This window comes from Molothrus ater, chromosome 5 (assembly GCF_012460135.2).
Source record: "Molothrus ater isolate BHLD 08-10-18 breed brown headed cowbird chromosome 5, BPBGC_Mater_1.1, whole genome shotgun sequence".
NCBI classification, from domain to species: domain Eukaryota; kingdom Metazoa; phylum Chordata; class Aves; order Passeriformes; family Icteridae; genus Molothrus; species Molothrus ater.
This window is the reverse complement of record NC_050482.2, coordinates 48,984,944-49,009,694: the sequence shown is the minus strand read 5'-3', so window position 1 is coordinate 49,009,694 and position 24,751 is coordinate 48,984,944. Positions and strand designations below refer to the sequence as shown.

Below are 24,751 nucleotides of genomic sequence, written 5' to 3'. Positions count from 1 at the left end.
AACACCAGATGAGATGTTTATTTCGTCACTCTCAGATCTCTAGACAAAAAATTAGAGATGTCCATTGCAGGCTAATAATTCAAACTGCTAAGAGACAATTTAGATGATCTTTAAGGTATTTTCCAACCCAAACCATTTCATGATTCTATGAATTTTCTCTGAATTAATGTCTTAATTTTCTGAAGCCATAAATGTCAGTCAGCTGCTGCAGCAGTGGCTGTGAAGTTCTTGGGTCCCTCCAGACATGTGGTCAGATATTTGTTCAGCTTTCATAACAAGTTTGAGCCTGGGACAAAATCAGGGGGTCCAGCTGCACCTGGCACTGGACAGCTACCATGTTCCCAGTGACTTTCCCATGCCAGCCTGTGATAAGAAGCAATACTAGGCATAATGTGACAGTAGCTGTCCCAAACATCAATGATGCCTGGCATGACTGAATGGACTGGAAGATTTCAGGAAAGGACATGGATCTCCTGGCTGGCAGGCTGTGCTCCAGGAAGGAGAGATGTGATCAAGTCTCTTGCTCACAGGAGCCAGAATGCACTGACCATCTGCAGACTCTGCTGGCTCCAGCTTTGGGTGGGTGGAGAACACTGTAACAGCCCAGGTTAGTATGGTACTGTTCTCCCTGAATGGCTTCAACACTGATGGTTATGACTGGCTCAAAATCTGAAGGGGTTGTATCATAATTACAAATTCTACTAAACTAACTACTGTTAGTTGATTTCTGTTAGTTATTGATTTCTGAGCCTGATTAGATTGGGATCTAGATCACGAGTCTTCTCCAGCTAAACTCAAATTCTCAACTACCCAACCTGGCTAGATAATTCCTTCCTTTTGGTTTCTACTGGGTTAAATCAAATGCATTTCCTTATGAAACCAAACACCATGCCTGATTTTGCTGGGCTGTGTCCAATTGCTGTGGCTCACAGACCACTGTAGGAATACCTGGTTTCTACCGACTCACACTGGCACTCTAAGGCTGAGCCTGGCAAAATGGACAGGAACAAACTGAGAAATAAAGGCACTTCTGTTGAAATACCACACTCAGCAAAAGAAAAGATCACAGCACATGTAAGATGCTTCTTCTCACACCAGGTTCTGAAAAAGAGGATCAGACCTTTATCCTCCTGTCTCCAGTCCTTTTCTCCACGCTAAAAATTTCACTGACAGGAGAAGAGGGGCTTTGTGTGCTCAAGATCTTACTTAACCAGCTGTTACCAGGGTATTTGCAGGGTTCATGAACTCTCTTCCTGTATAGCAGTGCTCTAAGAGGAGGCTGTTTGTTTCCTGATAAAATTCTGTGGCACTTCAGAAGAAAAATCCTATATTTTGGGGATGATGCACACTTTATAAGAAAGAAACCTTGTGCTATTATCAACTTAGGAGGGACACGCAGTAATTGTTGCATCACATACAAATAATCTCACTATGTTTATCTCAGCTAAAAAGTTAGCAGGCAGATGCAGACAGCATGTGTATCTCCCTGTAACAGCCTGCACAGCTTGGAGCTCCTCAGAGCCTCCCAAGAACGTGCCAGAGGATCCCTCTCCTGTTGTGTTTGCAGCCAACATGTACCCCTAACAGCACACACTTGCTTTTTTTCCCCTTCAGACACATGTATTTGTTATAACACCTTGGGAAGGAAAAGGGTGCTGCCTTTGCAAAGTTAGATAACTGGCCCAGTTCTTTGCTGCCGGATTGGCTGGGAGAGGCCCTGTAAAACCACGCTGGCCAGGCGCCCAGCCCAGCCCTGCAAGGCTGCAAGCTATTTCCACAATTGGCCACTTCAGAGTGGGAGAGGGGGAGGTGAAGACAGCCAGGCAAGCTGCATCTCTGCCAGGCTGCTTCCCATTCTCCTTGTTTTTTCTGAGCCAGAGCAGTTCGGCACACCCGCTCCGGGTGCCTCCGAGCCCATCTCGCAACGCCCAGGATAGTGGGGTGTGAGGTTGGTGGCCAGGCACCTGGCCCTCCCTTAGCTCTGCTGGCACAGTCCCAGGACAGGACATGTCAAGCTGCAACACCCCTGGGGGCCCCACTGCCCTGGACTTTCCGGAAGTCCTGAAGTCCCTACTGGAGTATTCCTTGCCCTGGACCAACAAGATGACAGGTAGGATTGAGGAAATATGTACTGGGGGTTCTGTTTTGATTTCTCCATCCCCTCCTTCAGTTGCAAGGTGAGAAAGGGGCAGATGTTGTTTGCTGCAAGCCCTGCCAGGGTGTGTTTCCTCAAAGTGTCCAAGTCAGACAGGGAGTCCTGGCACTGTGCGTGTTGTGCAGCTAGAAGGAAAAACGGCAGCAATGGATGGATTATAAAATCATGCTGAGCTCCTGATCCTTTTAATCTCTGTGCTCAGCTACTTCTTGGAAACCCTCAAAGATTCATGCACAGAAAAGGCTTGGGCACTAATGTTCATGCTCATATAGAAGCAACTTCCAGGATTGCCATTCGTTGTTGTCCTATGGTTAATAACCACTAAGTCTCCAGACATTGCCTTTTCCCAGACTCAGACTGTCCAGAGAGCCCAGCCTGCATGGGGCAGGCTGACTGTGCAAACTTTGTTTAATTGTTTATCAGTGAAAAGCTGGGATAGAGAACATAGCAAATGCTGCATTTTCTTTGCAGGAGCACTTCTGTACTCCTAGGCTTTCTTACTCTCTGTGCAGCATCCTAGAAAACAAATGAGAAGAACCCAGGAGGTTATTTAGTTTGGGCTTTCACTATGCTGAACACTTTGCTCATGCTGCACTTATGGCTTTGCTAATGCTGGGTCTGCTCCAAGCACCCATCACAGTCTGAGTACTCTCTGATTTTGGATAGGATGCTACAGACCCTTGACAAGCCACTTTTTGGTTGCTGTGTTTTAATGTTTGCTGCACAGTGCTGGGGAGGTGTATGGGAACACCTCAGCACAACAAGCCTATGTCTGGGCATGAGAGAGTTGAGCTCACAGAAACAAACATGCACAGAGCTTGCTCTTCTCTAGGAAGTTGCTACCAGGACATCCAGGCAGCTCTGCAGTGTTGAGGGGCAGCAGAACCCAGGAGCAGAAAAGCCAGACACAGTGTGGAGAGGGACCGTGCTCTCGCTCCAGGGTCAATGGGAGAAAAGGCTGCTCCTGTGACAGTAAAGCATTCATGTAAGGAAAGGTACCTGCCTACACCTACTGTAATACTGTGAGCCCTATGGCACAGGCACAGCTCCCTGTAGAAAAGGGAAATAGGGCAAGGGGAACTGCCCCACCCCTAAGGGGCTCATTTTGTCACATTGCTCTGCTGTTGCCTCCTGTGAGCTCTCTCTCTCTTCTTTGCTGAGACTGCCCACTAAGAGGTGTGTTTACATACCACACGTATGAAGTGCCACTGTTTGTGTGGACCAGGGCATGTTTTCCCAGCTGACAGTACCCAGGTAGAAAGTGGAACTGTCTGGGAGGAGGCAGTAACAGCCAAGGGCAGCTCATGTGGTGCAGAGCTTTGCTGTGGCTAAGTTGAGTTTGGCTGCTTTTCTGGGATCTCTTCTCTCCACAGCCAAGTGGATTCAATTAATCCAAGGGAGGAGTGCTGGCAAAACCTATCTGTTTAGAGTAGGGGGTAGAGGAAAGATCAATGATTTGAAGAGAGAATAATTTAGTCTTAACTGAATGTGACTTATTTGGCAGCTGAGAGTGCTGTTTTGTGGCAGCTTTCTTCCTCAGCTCCAGGACCACCCTGCCTTTCCGCATCACTTCCCACAGTCCTCAGAACTGTCTTTATTATGCTGCCTCCCTCTCCAGACCAGCATTCCCATCATGGCCCTCTTCCCACAGAGCTCAGTTCTCTCCTTCTGGGTCTCCGTACTTGGACAGCACTCATCTGGATTTGTTAGTTCTCAGGCCCCTCTCTGAAATTCTCTATTCTGCTATTCAAACCTCCCAGTTGGGCTCACTGTACATCTCTCCCTCACACCCTGTGCCCAGCAGAGAGCTGCTTATCACTTGCCTCCCTCCCTGCTGCACCCCAGAACTAGGCTGTTCTGTATCATCTGGCCCTGACAAGACTCCCAGCAGCAACAGGCAAGGCTGTTGCATTCGTCTCCTCACATCTCATTGTCCTCCACTCTTCCTTCTCAGCTGCAGAGTGAAAGCAAATGTAAAAATCCCAGACAGATCCCCTCTTAACCAAGAAGGTAAAGCTTGTGGTACAGTGCCTGCTTTCTGTTGGCAATTGCTTTGAACACCTAATCCCCAGAAGCAGTGAGGAAAAGCTCTCAGGGCAGCCTGCCTCCTAGCTGGCAGGGTAGTGCTAATGCTGGAGCAGGGTGATGTGAGAAGCAACCCACAGGAATGTTCCTCAGGAACTCCCTCCCTCCTTCCTGCCTTTGGGAAGAGTAGCTAATGCTGTGTAGTCTAGACCCTTTCCAAGGAAAGTCACAACTCACAGGGGTGCAGAACAAAACTTCATACAGTGGAGCACGGGTGGAAATGTGCTGGAGGAAGAACATGGTCAATCTAAAGGGAAAAGCCCTGGAGTAAAAGCTGCTGAGTGGTTTTAATAACCTCCCTTCATACAGACGTTACCCAGCAAAGCAGCTGCCATTGAGCTCTGCAGGGGTGATGTGCATAGACCCTGTTCCTTGAAGGAGTGTTGTACACTACTGAGGCACAGCATCATCCTTGGGGGCCACCAGCATTGACAACAATGGAACAAAGTGACCATGAGAGCCACAACTGAATGGGAAGCCTGCAGCCTGCCCCACTTTGGCTGCGTCTACTTGCCTAAAAGCTGCTCCTTTGTGACCTCACTCGGTTGTGTTCTCTATCACCTATCAGTAGCTGTTTCCTAGACAAAAGCACCACTGTGGGCTTGCTGCCCCTTGCCAAGCTGCATGTGCTGCCTCTGTCGTGTGTGGTCTGACATCTGTGTCTCATTACCCTCTGTGAAGTGGCATCTCCCTTTCACACATGTGCCTTTTCTTCCTGCCAGCTGAGCTTGGCAAGGCGGAGGGAGTCCATGGAGCACACTGGGCAGCGGAGCATGACCTGCTCTGCCTGCTTCTTGCAACTGGATTTATCAGCCTTGATAAATGATGCATTAACCTGCGCCGTTGCAGCCTATACTAACAGGGTGGCCTTTTCCAGGCTTCCCGTTGGGCAGCGTGTGTGCAGGAGTTGCATCGGGAGTCCCGCCCGTTCCCTGTGAAGGAGGGAGCAGATTGGGCCTCCCAGCCCACGCAAGAGAAGTAGCTGCTGGGTAGGGCAGCTCCACATCTGCCCAGGTTGGGTGGAGATGGCCTCTGGTCCTCATTGCAGTAAGACATTGGAGAAAAACACCTACCCTGTGTGACTTCACATTCCATTCCTTTTCCTGGGGCATGTGCAGAAGAGTTTAGACCTGATTTTGGTTTTGTTTTTTTTTTTTTGGTCACAAAGACCATCAGGGTTTATTAGTAAGGGTCAGGTAAAATCGTGCCTTGCCAATTAAATTAAATGTCTGAGGTTTGTGGCAGGGAAGTTCAACCAAGCAGATGCCCAAGTGCCTACCTGAGACGAAGATGTCTTTTATTTCTGCTGGCACGGATAGGAATGCCTCTGCTCTCGCGGCTGTGTTGGATGCAGAAGGGCCGATCCCTCCCTTTCCCGTAGCTTCGCTGCAGCCCATCCTGCCGAGGGAAGAGCAGCCGCTGCTGACAGCAGAAGCCTGTGGCTGCAGCATGACATTTCTGCGAATTTATTCATTTGTGGGAGAGGCTCCTCAGTATCCACCTGAGCTCTCGGGAACGAAATTGGCAATATTTGCTCCCTTCTTGTGTTCAGCAGCTTAAATCCTAGCACGGCATCCTTGCTGCTAAAGCAAGGGAGCCGCTTGGAGAATCACAAGAATTTCTTGTGATCGTGACAATTTGGAAAGGCGGCCTCTCCACCCTTCCCCCAGCAGCCCGCCCATGCCAATACTGCAGTGAAGTCCCTCTCCCTGCCCATGTTATGTAGGGCACGCCGCTGCGGGCATCGTGTGGGACGGAGGGAGATTAAATCCAGGGCACGCGCGGAAGGTGATTTTAGGACCCTAAAGGAGGATACGCAAGGGCGGGCTGGAGCGCTGGCACCGGGACAGGGCGGGGAGGGGGTTCGCAGCCGTCGCGCTGCCGGGACGGCTCTCACGGACGCCCGCTCGGCCGCGGCCCCCTCAGGCACCGCCGGGCGCGCGGAGGCGCAGGGGGCGCGCAGCCTCCCCCCGCCTCCTCCGCCCTCCTGACGGTGACGCAGCGCCCGCGGGAGGAGCGGGAGGGGGCGGGGCTCCGAATGCTAATGAGCTCCGTTGAGGCCCCGCCCCTGCACGTGCCCTGGCGGGCGGGGGGCGCGTGCCCGCGCCGGCCGCGGGGAGGGCAGGGCGGGGAAGGCGGGGCCTGTCCGCTCGGGGCCACACCCCCTCGGGGGGCACGGACCAATCCCGGAGCGCGGAGAGGCCGGGCCGGGGCGGGGCCCCGGAGCTCATGAATACTGAAGCACGCGCCGGGCGTCAGCTGGCTGCGCCTGCGCCGTTCGCTCCGCGCTCGCCGCTGCTGCCGCCGGGTCCCGGGGAGCCGCCGCAGCCCCGCGCCGCCGGTGACCGCTGACAGCCCGCCCGCCCGCGGGGAGTATGCCCGGCCGCGCCGCGCACCAGGAGGCGGCGGCGGCGGCGGGAGGACCAGAGCCCACTGCGGCCGGAGGGAGCGCGGGGGCCGCCGCGCAGCAGGAGCGGCGGGGCCTGGCGGGCGCGTTCCCGCTGGTGCTGAAGAAGCTGATGGAGAACCCGCCGCGGGAGGCGCGCCTGGGTGAGCGCGGGGGCGCGCGCGGGGGCAGCGGGAGCGCGCGGCGCCCCCCAGTTATCCGCCCCCACCGCCCCCTTCCCGCCCCGTGGCTCGGAGGGCGGGACCCGCCGGGTCACGGCGGGACTGGCCGCGGGGGGAGCACCCGCGGGAGAGGCCGCACGCCCCGGCCCTCTCCCTCCGCCCCGTCCCTCCCTCCCTCCGCCCCCTGGCCGGCCGAGCCAAGAGCCGGCAGCACGGGATCGCTCCCCGCCTCCGGGGATCGCCCTCTCCGGAGCGTGTAGGTGCCTGCGCTGGGCAGAACCGAACGCTGCGGGAGTGAGGGGTGGGCAGGAGCCGAGACGCGCCACGCTGATTTTAGTCCCTCGGCTCTCTGCAGCCTCCCCCGCCTGTAGACGCGTAGCTGGGAGCAGCAGTGAGAAGGTTTCCAGGCTTGCTTGACCTTAATTGCTGGGAAGTTGCCCGATACACGAGTAAACAGCGGATCCTCTCAGATTAGGTTCGGTGATAATCCATAAGGGTATGAGTGACTGCCTGCACATGCAATCCTGCATGGGCTGGAGCTGCCTCTCTGCCACTGCTGATGTGGACAGCAGCTGTGTCAATAACAGTGCTAGTGCTTGTAGTCTTCGGTGCTCATGGCACACTTTCTTTTTTCTTGGCTTTCTTTTCTTTTTTTTTTTTTCCCTTCTCATCTGGCAGTATTTTTGCCTTTCTGAGTATCAGTTTTATTTCGAGGAAGGCTCACGATTATCTGCACTGCTGTTCTAGCGTATAATAAAAGAAGTCCTTACACCTGTGAATTTTGAGGTTAAAAATAATTTTTTGGTACAGTAGACAACATCCAGGGTAAACCACGGCATAAGCAAGGTTGTCAAGATTGTTGCCAGTGAGGATCCTATCTACCTTGCATGTCTAATATTGCACAATACCCTGTAAATCCATTTTGTGATTCTGGAGACTATCTTTTTCTCCTTTCAGCTAAAAAAAAAGTCAGCTTGTGATAAAGGTTTTAGTTATGTTGCTATGGTGCAGGATGCTGCAGCACACAGAATCTTGAATCTGCAAAATAATGGGATTTCTTAAGATATTTCTGCACCCAGTCCTTTTTAAAGACATTGGTGCCAGCAGTAGCAATTTCAGTATGGTTGCTGATAGGGATTTAGTGACTTTGTCTTGGGGCTGATTTTTGTGTTCAGAATCATGTGATGTGGCCTATGGAGATGTAAAAATCTGAAATTAATATGATTGTGAGGTAGTGCATTTTTCTAAAATTAGAAACATTTGATGCTAGATTGATTACTAGATGACCCCATTCCAGCTCGTGAAGGTGCTCACCTAAAGCTTGCTAGTGAGTCCATTTCATCTTGATTATCCCTCTCCATTCATGGTGTGATAAAGTTCAGGTTGTTCTTGTTCTTAAAATTTCTCCATAGATTTCCTTAGTTCACTTTGTTCTGTTTCACTTCACACTTTGTGGAACTTGTTGCTCTGTGTTTATTTTGGTCTCTGATACTTGTTTGCATATTCAAGACAAAAGAAAGAATGCCTTCATTGTCAGCAGGTAGTTACTCCTAGTTTACAAAAGGTTTGTCAATAGACCTGTGACTCAATTGACTTCAGAGGGTCCTTGATTATTTTCTGTTCTTTTAATTGTGATACACTCAAAATGTTAAAAAATTACTCATTCACTTAATCCAGTGGTGCACTTTCAGCAAACTTTCTGAGAAAAGACCCTGTGCTTTTGTCTGTGCTTGTCTGGAATACCTATTGACAAAAACACAGTTTTCTGTCTTACTCTGTAAGGAATTGTATCAGCTAGCTGCAGTGTCTGTCCATTTGTAGTCTCTGCAAGCTACCTGTAGGTTTTCCAACTGCTGTGGGTAATTTGACTACCCACTCAAAGCAAGCAGCTTTCTAATCCTCCTGAGCAGCAGAGGAGGGAGGTCAGCCAGTTCCAGCAGAATGCCATCCCCTTGAACACCCTGCCATAGACTAGGTACAGCTCACCAGCCTTGCTGGGAGTTGGAGGGATTAAATAAATAAAAATAATTCTATTTCTATAAAAAAAGGAAAAGTCCCATGGGTTAAAGGAAGGCAATTATTATTCTGGAGCAGAAGTGTAGGTCTCTTCCATTAGTAAGGAGCTGCTGCATACTCTCCAAAGGATGCCTTAATCACCAGTTGCATGCTGCTGTGGCAGGAGAAATGCCTCAGCAAACATCACAGTAATGGGCATTAGGGATAGGGAGCCCTGCAACCTGCCTTGTTCCATCCTCATAAGTGGGACTAAAGATTTATGGAGCAATCAGCCCATACATACAGAGATATATATGTGTGTAGTGGTTTCAGTATAATTTCACAATATTTTTTTGGTGAACAAGAGGAAGTTTGTCAAATAAGTATTTGTTCTTTTGTGGCTGGGCTAGCTCGTGACAGCATGGTGGCCAAAATCTTTTGGTTGGTTATTGGTTTAGTTGGTTTTTTGGTTTTGAGGAAAAGCCAGGACAGGGATTAAAGCTCTTTTCATGCTGCTACTTATGGTTAAAACAGCAGTATTTCCAACAGTTCAGTAACTGAAACGGTCCACTTAAGTCACTGAGCATAAACTGGTGTCCTCACTGTTGACAGCAAATGTAGAGCCCAGTTAATAGGTCACAGTAGCAGAATGAGGGGGCTAAATCAGACATGAGCCATCATCAGCAGAAGTACAGTCCAGATTTATCAGGGTGACCTTGAATCACTGCAAATGGAGCCTCTTAGGATACTGCAGCCCTGCTGTCAGGTAATACCTGTTTACACTATAAATATCTTAAGAGAATTAATCTTTCAGGTCCCTGTGCTGAGGTAGACAGAAACTTCCCCCTCAAGATGTAAGAAGTTAATTAGTGTTTCATTAGATGTTGTGCACCCAAGCAGGATGTTGTGTGGCAGAAATAAAGGTTAAATTAGTAGAAAGAAACCCGTGGGAAAACATCAATGCAAAAATGATCATACAAAGGTTTTACCATGTTATGTATCATCTTTGAAACAGATGAGCTCCCAATGTGTGTTAATTTCTGCTGTTTTATTTCAGATACTGTTAGAAGTGAGGGAGGAGAGAGAGACAGCATAGCTAAACAAAGACAGCACTGGGGGCCCAGTGCTTGCTGAGTTGTCAGCTTGTAGCAAAAGGACAAAAAATTTCAGATGCTTTTCTCTCGTGGAGGAAGGATCTAATGTGGTGTGAGCCAGGGACAATCACAAGAGGAAATTGGAGGAACCACAGTTTTTCCAGGTTACTGCAGGACAGCAGGGTGATCATGCACGTCCAAAAGGCATTAAAAGATCTGACAAGAGCCACATATCCAAGTAGTGTAGTCTTTTTAGCTTCTGCCTTCTGAAAAATATTTTTATGCCTTATATCCAGTCTAACAATCAGTTAATATTTTTTTCCTCTCTTGGAGGTGTCCTATTAGATGTTGCAAAACAAAAGCACTATTAAAACTGGCTTAACTTATAATGGTGTACTGTTGTTTTCCAGAGTTAAGAAATTTTTTTCCTTTTAGTTGACATTTTGACTTGACATGGCACAAGTTTTTTAATCATGCTAATTAAAAATAGTTATTTACAAATAATTAATTAGTGTTGCTTGGATTTGTTTTGGTGCTACCTTTACTAGGATATCATCCACAATGTCCAGTGCAAATCTAGGTTTGCTTGTGTTGGGGAGTACACAATCTCTATTCACAGGTGAAATGTTGGTTCCAATTTGGTGGGGTGTGCTCCAGTAGTAAGGGAAATCCTCCTGATATATGGAGTAGGTGCTGTTTCTTTACTGACTTCAAGTAGGAGCTGTTTAGAAGCATTCTGGTTATTTACACCATTACTGTTAATCTGCATGTTTGCTTTGTCCAAGCAAAGGGTAGGAAAGCTGCAAAACTCCCCATGAAAAGGAGTTTATAGCAGGAACAAGAGCTGGAAGATGGTGATTTGAAGGGAGTAGTGTGAAGTGGCAAGGAGAAGGCCAAAAGCTACAAGGTGATATTACCAAAGCTTAGGTCCAGGAGCCACTGGTCTGAATTCAATGTATCCTTTAGGTACTTGCTCTTGATCCCAAGCTGGTGGCTGGTGAATACTTTCTCAGCTCCTTGGTTTAAAATCAGTATCTTCTTTTGTATAAAATATTCAGAATACTGGTAGATAATTTACTTTGTATGGCAGCACTGTTCTTTAAGCCATAAAAAGCTCTTTCAGCCACAGATCCACACCAGCTAAAGCAACAGCGGAAGGAATGCCACTTTTATCAGAATAGGTTTTATATAAATAGGCTTTTCTGATTTAGAGCTGAGTTTCACCCCCACTTCCACCCCCGATAAAGAAAAATGCTCCTTTTGCATGTTGTAGCCAGTCTAGAAAACCCTAATGCCAAAGATTGGTGCATTTTATTGGGCTAATCTCTCTTAATACTGGAGATCTAAACTTGGTCCAGTGTATGTCCTTGCAGTCCTTGTTCTATCGAACAGAGTATTTGTTGGCTTCCATGGTAATGCCCAGTTTGCAGGTGATGAGGGTACAACTGGTGACTGTTCCTTCCTTTTGACAGCAGTGCTGGCTCAGTGCTGGCAGTACTAGCACTGTTTCTGGAATGCCTCCTTCACTGCTGATAGAACTGCATGGCTGCATGGAGAACTGGATCAGGAAAATGACTTGGATTTTTAATTTTTTTTCTGCCAGCTTATTTTTATCTCTTAAATTATGTAATTATTCCATAACTTGAGTTTTCTGCTTGGATTCTGTCCCAGACAATTGTTAAGATTCAGTAGCTATGGGGAACATAGAAACAGCCATTTTTCTGTAATATGTGCACTGTAGCACAGTAAATGGAGAAAAACTCATCAGTCTCTTGTGACTTGGGGGTGTGATGTGGGAGTGTGCCTTATTAGACATCTCCCCAAAGAGTGAAAATTGTATGTAGGTACTCTGAGCTATCTATAGTGAGCAGCACTTGGAGCTATTGCTTTCTGTGGACATGCTGAGTCATTTCAGAGAGAAATGCTTCTAAAATGCTGAACAATAAGCATCCAGGTCTCTGGTGTCCTATGGACCTTTTGACTGATTTTCAAATGTAATCTGAAAACCCATGTTCCTCTCCCATTTGTATTTAAATTATTGTTCTGCACCTTCCTTCTTTGTGCATAGAATAAGCTACTCTGCCTCCTCAGAATTTTCTTAATGGTTTCCCATGTAATCCTGCTTAGGGACACTCGCTTTTGTTGTCTTCTGAGATAGGTATGTGAAACCCAGGCTGTGTTGCAGTGACTGGTTAATAAGCTCCATGCACCTTGGTAAGTTGTCAGCAAAGATGCTGCTCTGCAGAGCTGCTCAGCTGCCTGGGGCCCAGCCATCACAGGGGGTTAGAGCCTTCCATACAGAAATGTTCCTTTTCAACATCTGGTTTTCCAGATCATGTCATGAGGCAGAGCCATGAGCTGAATTTCCTTTCATGGGGATTTTGTTCGACTCTTAAACCTTGAGTCTCTCCTGTGTTTCAGCTTGCACAGTGACCTACTTGTATTTTTCAGATAAAGAGAAGGAGAAAATAAAGCTTGAAGAAGATGAGGCAGCAGCTGCCAGCACTATGGCAGTCTCAGCTTCCCTCATGCCACCCATTTGGGACAAAACTATTCCTTATGATGGCGAGTCTTTCCACCTGGAGTACATGGATCTGGATGAGTTCCTGCTGGAGAATGGAATTCCTTCCAGCCCTACTCACCTGGATTTGAACCAGAATCCACTCTTGCCTGTGGCTGAGCTGGAAGGGAAGGAATCTGCCAGTGCTTCCACTGGTTCTCCTGCATCATCCTCTTCCACTGCAGTTTACCAGCAATCTGAAGCAGCCTCCAGCACAGGTACATGGAATAATATGGGGCTCTGAGGGATTTCTGTTGTTCTCATATTAAAAGGTGTCTCTGTAGATCAAAGAGGAGATATGCTAACCTGTCAGTGTTTGCTGTGGCAGGTTAAACAGTTAAACATGCTCAATGTAGAGCCGTAGTTCATGTGTCAATTCATGAAGATGCTGCCTCTCCTTTTCTTTCTCTCTTTCCATCCTATAAAGAATGAGTGTCTATCAATGTGCAGTCTGTCTATCAGTATGCAGTCTGTTTTGCTTTTGAAATTATAAGAGCTGAAATAGCAGCATAAAGTATTTGCTTTCTTGGTATTGCTAATATATATTTTCTCAACTTGTCCCGCTTCTTACTTTCTCAGGTAATTTTACAACAGATTTGATAGCTTGTCATAAGTCATTTTTACTACCTTGGTCTGCTTGGGTGAACTTAGGTGAACTTAATGTACCTCAAATAACAATGTTAAATAGAAAAACAATGAAGCAATCGTTATTGTGGTAGCCTGGGAAATGTGAAAACAGACACTTGGAAAAGGTGTTTTAATGATGCAGTTTGATGTTCTCTGGTGCTTTGAAGTGGGAATGGAGGAACAAACAAACAAAACTGTGCTTAAATGGTACTAGGAAACTTCATTTGTACTGTGGAGATCTTCTCTATTAAAGAATTCAGCTGCTCAGTTTGCCCTAGATTTGGAGTTTAAACATGATAGCCATCACAGTACTATTTCCTGAGCAAGCTTTAAAGAAAGCATTTTGCTCTGGACCTCTTTTGTGAATCTGTGGGAAAGATAACATGGAATTCCTTCCGTAAATTACAGGGTGTGGCTTTTTTTTCTAGGTAGTATATGCAAAACTTATTTATTGATCACTACTGCACATGGCAGTGACGTGCAGTTTTGCAACTCATGTATATGAAGTTTTGTAAACAATAGATTGATATGATAAAGCTCATATGAACACTACCAGTGTCAGACTTCTCTGTTGGGACCTTTATTTCCATGTGGAAAAGAAGAAGAATACTGTTGCATTTGTAGCAAAGTCTCCTTTATTTAGTCAGTTGTTTGGAAATATACTTGTCTGACCTTTGAAGGTCCCAGGGACTGGGGTCTTTGGGCAGGCTTGTTTCTGTAAGGATTTGTATGGCACAAAACTCAGGCTGATACAAGTTTCTCCCTTCTTACTGCCACTGAAGGTGCTTTTTGTGTGTGCAAAGCATGTAATTTTTGCCAAGGAAGTATTAACTCCTGTCCTGCATCTGTCTACTCATGTCTGTTATTCTGGCATATGCTTCTAGAGTTATATTACAGACTGGACTGTGAACTCTTTCTCTGTACCAGCAGCAGTACAGCACCCACCACACCTCAGGGAAGCACCAACTAATTCAATGAGATATTTCTCACCACTGGGCAATAAAGTTGGCTTCTTTGTTGATTCTCTTCATCCTGCTGAATATATTGTAATTTCTCCTCTTGTTGCCAGAGTCCCCACCACAAAATGAGAGAAATACACCCAGCCCCATTGATCCTGACTGCGTAGAAGTTGAGGTGAATTTCAACCCTGACCCTGCTGATTTAGTGCTGTCCAGTGTGCCTGGCGGTGAGCTCTTCAATCCTCGTAAACACAAGTTTACTGAAGAGGACCTGAAACCACAACCTATGATTAAAAAAGCCAAGAAGGTTTTTGTCCCAGATGAGCAAAAGGTAACAGATTTATTGCTGCAAACTCTTCTAGGCTTTGACAAAAATTTCTGACTCTTTGTCCAAACACTTTGACATACAGAGCTAATGCAGTTTACCTACATGATTGGTCAGAAGCACTGCCAAGAATAGAATTGGCAAGCCAGCTGCTGTGCTTGCTGGTTTTCAGGTTTTGGTATCATGAGCTAATTACTGGCAAGGAGCAACTGATCATGCTATACACAGAAATTAGAAGAGCTATCAAGTCAAATCCTCATCACCTGCACTTTTGAAGGCCGTTGTCTATATTTGCCCAGTATTGTGTCTAGTCTGGACAGATTAGACACAATAGAACAGGTGGTTTTATGTAAAAGTTCACTCCTGAATTGAAACTAAGTAAAGGAAGCATTTCAGTTGGACAGCTTCTTAATACCCAAGTCTCTAAATCTCTTTAGTTCTAGCAAACCACTTGGTTAATGCTAAAAGAAGACTTGTGTAAAGATGAAATCTCACAGTACTGTGTGTTTCCATTTTGATGTCCGAGCCCTGCAAACCTATGGAGGAGATTCCTCAATAGAGCAGTCAGTGTGAATATCGTTATACAATAAAGAGGTGTCTCCAAAACACTTGTCAGTTTGGCATCTTTTTTTTAATACAGGATGAAAAATACTGGACAAGGCGAAAGAAGAACAATGTGGCAGCAAAGCGTTCCCGTGATGCCCGGCGGTTAAAGGAGAATCAGATCACAATTCGGGCGGCCTTTCTTGAGAAAGAAAACACAGCCCTGAGGACGGAGGTGGCAGAGCTGCGCAAGGAAGTGGGACGATGCAAGAACATTGTTTCTAAATACGAGACCAGATACGGACCCTTGTAAGCACACCCTTTTCCTTGTTAGGGCTCTTTGTTTTAGCCTCTTAGACTTCTCTGCCTTCTGTAGAGACTCCCAGAAATAAAGTTTATGGAGGCTTTGCCATTTTGCATCTACACTAGAAAGAAACCAACAAAACACAAACCCTGTTTCTGTTGGCACAACTCGTTCAGGCCCTTTCCTGATCATTCTGTTGTCCATAATCTTAGCGTCCATATTTAGAACCTTGTTTTCAACACTGATAGAACATTTTCTGATGTCATACAAGTGAACAGATTCACCTGTCTGGAGGAATCAATGTGGATCCCTCCAGACTGGAGAGAGCTTTTGCTATCTGTTCTAACCTTCATTTTTAAGTGGAGAAAGAGCCTAGGAGACTCTCCTCTCTCTTTCTTTTTTTTTTATGTTTAATTTTCAAACTCTTGCTCTTTTCTCCTCTCCATTCCACCTCCCCCTCCCAGTAAAAGTGTAAAACATAATTTTAGAATATAAGTAGATGTTGCTGGGCAGCATCATGAAATTGTTTCCTCTCCCATTCAGAGGCACTAGAAAGTATCTGTTGTATAGAACTCTGTTCCTGCTGAGGAGGAATAGGAGAACCTTTAGGACAGGAAGACAGGAAAACATTCAATCTCTTGTAAAAACAGAAGTATTGCAAGGTGAATCTATGAATGTTATGCAGAATGGAGTCAGTGCAGTTTAGATTACAATACTGTCTAAATGTCTTGATAGGTTCTAATCCTGGATAACTTGCAGAAACCAAGGAGAGAGAATAGTGAATCACTCGCTTTACATATGTGGACAAAATAATTTGATGTGGGTTCTAGACTGTATTTCTACCACCACCCCTCCTTTTTTTCCTTAGGGGGTCTTTCTTCTTGAACTGCTGATAAAGCAGCATGTTGCACTTAACTGAGAAGTAAGGGAGATTTAGAAAAAGAGGTCTGGCTCATTAGGCTGAACCTTGAGTCCCAGCTGTTAAAAATGGCCAGCACCTTATGCTTTGAAAGAAGGGGCTTTTTTAAAGAAGTAGACAAGCCACTGTTATTTTACTGCACCTTACCTGTTGTGCAAGAGATTGAGAAAGAGTTTTGGTCCTTTGCCTCGTGAACACACTATGGGATAAGCTACACCCACTATAAACGTGAACAGTTTACCTCACTGTCTCCTGTGTAGCAGTATATCTGGTCTCTCCACGCTTGCTGGTTCTATCTCCAGCATGTTTCCTGATAGAAAATTAGCACACAAGACTTGCCCTCTGGGAAGTAATCCATTCTCAGCACCAAGTACTGCTTCAATAATATATGGTGTTAAAAGAAAAAAATACGCTGTGTGTGATGTTGAGACCTTCTACACGACCTACAACTGCAAGAAGTAGAAGCTTCACCAGAAGTATATGTCTAGAAGTCCTCTTAACAAGAGAAGCTGTCTTAAGAGAGTGGCCATGTCAGAACTCTTAGGCTATACTTCCTGGCATAATATTTATATTAAGGAGTAAATGTGGGATGGTGATGTTGCGGGTAGTTGCAGTTCCTCTATTGAAATCTGAAAATACAAAAGCATTAGGGCTTATTTTCTATGCTAAAGACTAGCTTGTCTTTTAAACATAATGTGGAAATTATGAGTTTAGAGCAATTTTGTGTTGAATTCTTAAGGAAGTGGAGAAGCAGGCTAATCCACAACACCTAATGTATGCTTTGAACTATTCCCCCCCCCACCCCCCGCTGTTATGCTCTTAATTTGACTAGAGTGGCTCTTGATGCAGTGTTGGTCTAATTTCCTTCAAACATACTAAAAATTGTCACCCTTTCAGCAGGGGTTTTTTCTTTCACAGGGTGGTTTGTGGTGGTGATGGTGGGAAGTATGTTATAAATAAATTGTCACACTAAACACTTTGCTTTGTTTAAAGTGACTTATCTGATTCCGAGTGATGCAACTTTAAAGACTTTTAAAAACAAAGAAACTAAAAAGCACACATGAATCGCCAGTCTTCAGAGTGAGCAGTGAAATCTGTGAGGTGTCCCAACACAAACAACTGATGATGACCCTGCCTGCCTCCTTGCCTGCAAGTACCCCATCTGACTACCCAGGGCTGGGCATGATGAAAAGTGCAAAGTCTCCTTAATTCTGTATATGGCTTTCTTATCTGTCTTTCTCACTGTAACTATGAACTACAATAAGCTTACCTACTGGGGTTTTGTCAAGACACTCAAAGTTCATGTCTCAAAGTCTGTTGACAGCCTGTGTGAATAGTGACTCTTCGTTTTGGCACTCAAGTGGAAGAAGAGAGGGAGTTTTAAATGAAAGTGTCTGTATATATAAAGAACTGCTATATTTTAAGACTCTTTTCCCTGCAGTATAATGAATTTTATTTAATACTGCAGCTCACTTCTGGTACAGTGTAGCGTATTGTGGAGTACTGTCAGTGCAGAACTAAAGACACCGGGAAGACAGCAGCCCATAATGTGTGAGACTTCAGTGCAGAAGATTACAGCAGATGTACTGAAAATATCCAGAAAGCACCACAGTGTGCCATACAGGGAGTAATAAACCTCTATCAAATGACCCACGTAATAATAACCCACGTCGGTGGCTTTCCTGCTCCACAGCTACACTGCTGTAACCTGCCTTTTCCTTTAGTTCATTTATGACGCTCACTTTCTTTTATGGTATCTTGCTGAAAAAGGATCTATTCTTCTGCTAACAACTTAGCAGTCATAGAAAAGGTGCTATTCTGAGCTGCTGATCTCCAAGTCTTTTGGCAGTCTGAAACTTCCAAATGAGTATTAGCTCCAGGAAAACAATGACTATTAGTTGCCATATTACCATTTTCTGTCTCTTGACTGCAGGACAACTGTGGTGCTGAAGGTGAAACAGCCAATGATATCCCACAGTTACAATGGGCAGCTTAAGAGTGAGGACCCTTGTGCTCGTGTGGGAGGGTAGATGAAAGCTTGGATGGATTGTGGTGATGTTTATTGTGTTTAGAAGATGGAGGAAGTAGGTGGAAGTTCCGCTGTAAGAATTTCATTAGCATAACAAGAATCTGCTCTTATATTAAGGGAGCTTGAGAGCTAAATCTGTGTGGGAAGAGCAAGAGTAGTTACTTTCTAGGAAAGGAGTACAGGGCCATGCTTGTAGCCAAAATGGAGCTTGTAAGACAGGAGTGTGTTCATGCCTGGAGATTATTGAATAGCATACACCTCAAAAAAAAAAAAAAAACAAACCAACCTTGAAAGCTTTCTGAAGCACAAGTGCCAAAATTATGAGGCATGACTAGTTACCAGCATAGCTCAGTGCTATCATATTGAACAATTATTTTGAGTTTATGTTTACCCAAGAGATTCTACCCCTAATTTCAGAGCAGAAATACAAAGAGAAAAATGTGAGAAGCAGCAGCTAATATTGTAAGCTTAATTAAAAAAAAAAAAATCAAAAGCGAGGATTCATAACCTGTGTTTGACAGCATAACCTTTGTACAGAGCTTATATATTAAATGTAGTTTTTGACCTATCATTTTTAATGGACGATGTACTGAAGTAAAGAAAGTGTTTTTAATTTTTTGCTGGTTACCAAAGTATACCTATGAGTGTATTATTATAAAGCTCTGAGATAATCTTGGGATATTTTTATCAGATAGATGAATATCTTAGTTCCATGTTGCTGATATGGCAGCATATGTCTCTACCTGTATTGAGTACTGCTGATTTGGACTGATATTTTTGGTTTGTACTGGGTTTTGCTTTATTTTGGTGATAAAGGCCCAAAGCATGGATTAAGAAAAACAAACCAGCAAGAAAACAAACAACCATGACAGCATGTAAATGTAGCAACTTTTTTCATTTATACTTTCTAAATTTTCAGTTAGCCCTGGCATGTTCTTAAATGTCATGCTTCCTGTTTAAATCACAAAGCCAAAAGCTAAATAGCTGGGCAAAGAAGTTGCTTCATTTGGACCCTACTGTGCTTAGGAATATCTTTTAAATACTTACATATTGTATACAGGATTTGGTTTTGCAGTATGTCATGACATTTTAACAGCAAAACATTCAGTCAATGAGATTAGTATGTGCAATTCTATTGTTTTATTTCTGTTATCCTAAAAGCTTACACAGTGGAAACTAACAGTGAATGTTCATTAGATCTTTCTTTCAGAGAAGACTGTTAGCAAACATTTGTGCTTCCCTGTAGAACAGTGCAGATTTGCACAATCTGTGATTTATGTGTCTACGGGTTGCAAAACTGGAAAATCGCACTTTAGGGTGAGGGAAGCTCAACTTTTGTAGCTGGAGAACTTGGTGTTGTTGTTATTAAGAAGCAGTATCTTTAAAGATAGATGAGAGGGTAGTAACTATTTAAAGGAGTGCAGATATAGCCACACAGAAAATACTGTGCAATGCTGAACTCCTTTCTCAGTTTTTTACAGTCTCAGGGAGTTAAGTTTATTGCTCCAGAGCTCCCTGCTCCTCTCGGAATGATTCACTCTATCATTTTGTTTCTTTGACTAGGATGACAATCCTATCTGTAAGTGATAACTTGGGTATGTTTTCTTAGTGATCATAAGAAGAGAAATATTCTTTTGGCTCAATTTGAATATTAAAAGATGCTGAACTGACACTGTTAGGGTTTGAAGTTCTCTAGCCTTGGAACACTCTGTAGAGGCCATAAGTTTGCCTGATGCCAACGTACCCCATTCCACAAAGGGACCATCTCCAAGGGGAGAGAATAAAGGGCATATGCACCTTTCAGCATCACTGCAGGGATTGCCAGGAAAGAGAGCAGTTCATGACAACTGTACTTTCATTAGGAAGAAGATTGACGCCACATGGCCATTTCATAGTACTAACTTTGAAAATATATAAACTGTGGATGAAATTTGTGGACAACGAGTGTTGTTTTACTCTACAGAAGACAGCAGCTATGAATAAATAATGTGCAATTTTTAATACAGTATTGCTTTCATACATGATGATCTAATCTACGTATAGTGGGTTTGTGTCTAAAAATTCCAAAAAGCTTAGTCTTTCACCTGTTGCCAAGATCTGCTCCCACTTAAGCTGGTGAAAAAGATCTCATTAACTCCCACAGGAAAAAGTCTTTACTCTTTTGTGGTTATTGTAAAGTTTTAGCAAGTGCTGGAGTCACGGGTGTCTTTGCTTTCCTCTGAAGCATTCTGTGCTGGGATCAGGTGGATACATCTCAGATTGCAGGTGTAGTGTTGGTAAACTGGTCCTGATAGTTTTGATATTCAGATAATCTGAACTCTGCTTTTTTTTGGTCCTCCATGGACAGAGTGAAAAAGTAGTGTATTATAAACTTGTGTTGGAGGAGAAATGTTTTCGAGTTGTTTGGTTTTTTGCTAAGCGTCTTTTTGCAGTAACATCTTATGTCTTTTCTGACAATTCTCCATTTCCTTGCTGTGCTGTTTGAGTGCCCAAGGTGTTCTAACTAGAAATCACTTTCAGCATTATCTGCAGGCCTGCTACTAATTGTACCAAATCAATTTCAAGTTGGGAGGTGCAGTGGAAGCCCAGCAGCTTTGGGAATGCTGTAATAAAACCACTTATGCAGAAATTATATTTTTTTTTGTAGATAGCAAAAAATAATGGACCTGCACAGAGGAGAATATTGCTGCTTCAGTGTTGTAAGCCACCTGAGCTTAAAAGGGCTTTGTTCCTTGTGATCAGGTGCTTTCATTTTTAGTGAGAGGAAGGTATCTCAGACATTTGTAAAATCCAGATAGGCTTTTGTTCACCCTCTTAGTTTTAGCTGCTAAGCACAAGATGAGAAATGCAAATTTATCTTAGTGCATAAATCTCATATTTTTGGCAACTTACACCTAAATCCATAAAGAGCAAAATCATTTGTTAGTGCTAGCATTGTGCCTTTGCAGCACTACAAGACTCAGACTGGCTTTCTAGATGTTCAGATAATTACTCTGGTCTGTATATCTGCCACTGTAACATGGTGAAGATAGATAAACTCACAGCTGAAGATTGGGAGAATGGTAGAAAGAATAAGCTTAACTAAATATCTGTGGAGATGCTAACACAATGCTAATTGAGAAATTACAGTGATTTAACTCATCATAATGCAAATTGGCATACAGATGTAATTTGTTAATTTGATAGTCTGCTATCCCTCACGAGTCACTTTTGGAATGCAAACTTCTTGAAATTCAGACACCTACAGGGAAAAAGGAATCCTTTGAGTAGGTACATACATAGATAGACATAGATACTTGGCAAGGAGAGCAAAGAATGAAAGAGGAAGAGGAGAGTAATGCAAGAGTCTGACCTGAGTGAAATTGCTAAAACTGACTCCTCACTGTTTACAATTTTAGGCCAATTTGAATCCCCTCAGTTTAGCATCATACTGAAGATAAGTAATTATTTAGGTCTTGGCAATCTCCTTGTCTTGGTCCTACTTCCACAGTCCAGAAAGAAGTGAAAGGAATATACAGATAGGGAGAAGAGTTACTGCAGAAAGGCATGAAAAAATAGCTGTTGCTTCAACTAAGTGTGCTGTTGCGCTGGGACTTGACCTGCCAATGTGACCTGGTCAGTGCTGTCTCGTGAGGAAACTACTATCTGAGGCCCCAATCTTTTAAGGCCTCAATTCTGCTGTCATTTCTGCATGGGAAGAGCCCTATATCTGTAGAGAACCATGTGGACTTCACAGGATCTGTTATTGAATGTGAAGCTCTGCCCAGGCAGTCAGCTGCAGAATTTTGTCCTTAACACACTGTCCAGTTGTAGTTATAGGGCTTATATTAAGTGTAATCTGGGTGCCTGTTATATAGCCAAAACCCTTGTTACTTCATTTTCCTAACTAAGGCATGAGCAGAAGCCCTTTGCTGTACAACATCTGTAAAAAACTTTAAAATGTACTTCACATATGTCTAGTAAATTAAGGCATGTGATTTTGGTCTGTGGGTCTCAACAAACCTTGCTCGTGTACCTGCCTGAATGTTTTCCTAGATCTGCAGCTCTGTTTCAGTGAGAAGGATGGTGGGATTTGTTCTCTCCAGGGGGCACAATAGCAGCTCTCACCTGTCCCACTGCGGTGACTGCTCGCTACTGGCCACGATCAGGGATGGATGCATCCTCCGCACTTTTATGTGAAGTTGTCTGAAATATGGTGATTAACATAATTATTGGAATACTGTATTTTGTATAACTTAGAACATGTAAATACACTTTTAAAACTAATCTGTTCTATGAAGTAATAAATAAGTGCTTCCATTGTAATATCTGAATATTGTTAATGCTTCATGTAGCTTGATTTGGGATTATTTCTTTCCTAGAGAACTACAGAAATCAAAACAAAGATTGATGTTGTGGAATTCTAGTCTAGTTGTGATGCTTTCTATCAACAAAAAATGTTTTAAAAATAATAATGAGCTACTTAAGCAGAGAAACTAAGATTTTGAGGGAACGGATTCTCTTCCAGTCTTTCTTTAACAGTAGTCACTGATTACATTCATAATTCTACTCTTCCCATCCTGTTAGCTGGACAGTTGATTTGTTTGTGAGTAGCATTTGGAAAGTAGCAATATTAAATTATTTGTAAACTTCAGTGACTGAGGAAAACTAAAGCTGGGTGGTTTTTGTTGGGTGTGTTTTTTTAACTATTCTCTCTTTTGGCTCAAACAGATCTGTCTCCACCCTTCAGCCAGACTGCAGCAAGTTGCAGTGCAACAGTGAGTGACTGTTACTGAAGCTCATTTGTGACTTAGATAGTCTACATCTTTATTAGTTCCATTATGTACATAGATGACACAGGTTTCCTGTTGTGGTGTGGAGAGAGAGAGAAAGGGATTAATGACTTGTGCTTTTGCTGAGTACATGTTCACTGGATGCTGCACAGCTGGACCTTTCATCAGATTTCATGACCTTTTCTATCTTGTGTTAAAAAGAAAAAAAAAATAGAAAACAGTGGAGTAAGAATCATAAGTAGTCTGCTAGGAAATCTGAACGCTTGGGTTTTGAGGAGGAGGTGAGATTAATCCATCAGCCTTCATGTAAAGAAATTAGTCTGTGATGACACTTTCTCCAGCCATCATGTAACTTTGTCTTTAATGCTGTACTGGAGCAGTCTCTTCTCTGGTAACAGCTGTGTCTGCAGTGTTCCATAAATGACAAAGCCACATCTTTTGTAGTGGGCAGAGACAACGGCATCTCTTTTTATTTTCTTCTATTTTCTTTCCTCCTCTCTCAGTGTCTCTAGGCTGTAAAATAGCTATGAAACAGCTAAGCAAATGTGCAAGTTATTCTGAAAACTCTGTTCTTGTTAAGCTTTTTCAGACACATACAGTTTTTAACTGAATAATTTGAGGGAACTCCTATCTGCTATATTTGGCCTGAAATTCTGTTGCCTCTTGGATAAAAGTATTTTTTTGTCTTCAGATGTGACACTGATCTGTCCCATTCATTCAGTGGGATGGATGATAAATCTGCACAGTATTTATATAAGATACAAATCTGATCTTAGTTTTACTGTGTGTTAAGTTGTTTAATCTCTTGGATGTCTACTCCTTGAGGTTGTCTATATAATTCCTGTATATGTAGCTGCTTTTTGAAGCAGTCCATCAAGAGCATTAGAGATCATCCTGACTGAAAAATTCTATAGAAGTGAAAGTGATAATAAAGCTTGTAAAGCAGCTGGGTAAAACTGTATTACCATAAATGGTTTTAATTTATATATGAATCTTCTGTCCCAAACTGCTTATTTTGTACATAAACCTAAACACTCCTGGCAGCTGATGGGTGAAAATAAAGGTGCTTAAACAGCAATCTAATGAGGAAAGGGCATTTCACTATTACAGAGTTGGTATTATTTTATATTTCCATTTATTACACTTTTTTAAATGTATAAACCACAGATTCTCAAAGTCTTCGGCTTGGATTTTGTGAGTAGTTTAAATCCTCTCACCTCTCTGCTCGTAACTGGTTTTTAAGAAAAAGAAAAGCTTTTGTTTAAAATGTAAAATTTTGACTGTATTAAATTCTGTTAGTACCCTTCCTTTTTAAGAAATAAAATGTATATTCCACTATGCTGAGATCCAGTAATTTTGTTCTCTAGACAGCATACTGTGTGGTGTACAACTCCACTGCCAGCATTACACCTGCAGTTTGCAGTGAAGTTGGTAGACACTAAAGCAGCTGATCACCTTTTGGAAGCAGGTTCTTGCTGTGCATTTCCCATGTGTTAAATGTGCTTGGTAACAGGTATACAATTCCCTGCTTTTATTTTCTGGATTAACTGATTTCAAAAGCATTGCAAGGTTTTGTGTTTGTCCTGCAATGACTCTTGGTTGAACTCTCAGGTAGGGAGAAAAAATCTGAGAACAAGTCAGCTGCAGACAACTTGGACCATGCTTTGTTACACTGGGGCTGAGAACATCCACAGAGTAATCAGAATTTTACTTTTTTTTCATGGGAAGAAGTAAGGTTCTGAATAAGTAAGTTTTTTTTCCATGAGGACAGCTTTCTCTGTACATTTCTATGCATTTTTTTTAACTAAACCTTGGT

The 24,751-nt window shown here is 43.7% G+C and overlaps 1 protein-coding gene across 3 annotated transcripts; it reads left to right on the top strand.

Annotated features, from left to right (window-relative positions):
* The first annotated feature begins 1,835 nt into the window (after window positions 1–1,835).
* Window positions 1,836–24,273, top strand: TEF (TEF transcription factor, PAR bZIP family member). 3 transcript variants are annotated; one of them, XM_036401512.2, is made up of 5 exons: window positions 1,836–2,110; window positions 12,349–12,675; window positions 14,154–14,374; window positions 15,009–15,220; window positions 17,128–24,273. In XM_036401512.2, exons 1-5 carry the CDS (start codon window positions 2,008–2,010, stop codon window positions 17,147–17,149), a joined length of 885 nt encoding a protein of 294 aa, XP_036257405.1. In that variant the 5' UTR covers window positions 1,836–2,007; the 3' UTR covers window positions 17,150–24,273. The 3 variants fall into 3 exon arrangements, with proteins under 3 accessions (XP_036257405.1, XP_054370976.1, XP_036257403.1); XM_036401510.2 differs by lacking the exon at window positions 1,836–2,110 and adding an exon at window positions 6,545–6,790; XM_054515001.1 differs by having other exon boundaries at window positions 1,837–2,110; window positions 15,009–24,273.
* Window positions 24,274–24,751: the final 478 nt, after the last annotated feature.

What these genes read in the sequence shown, in the direction of transcription:
- TEF (XM_036401510.2), top strand. Translation starts at nt 6,616, where the DNA reads ATGCCCGGCCGCGCCGCGCACCAGGAGGCGGCGGCGGCGGCGGGAGGA. An exon ending in GCCGCGGGAGGCGCGCCTGG is followed by an intron (nt 6,791 to 12,348) that starts GTGAGCGCGGGG and finishes TGTATTTTTCAG; the next exon opens with ATAAAGAGAAGGAGAAAATA. An exon ending in TTGTCCCAGATGAGCAAAAG is followed by an intron (nt 14,375 to 15,008) that starts GTAACAGATTTA and finishes TTTTTAATACAG; the next exon opens with GATGAAAAATACTGGACAAG.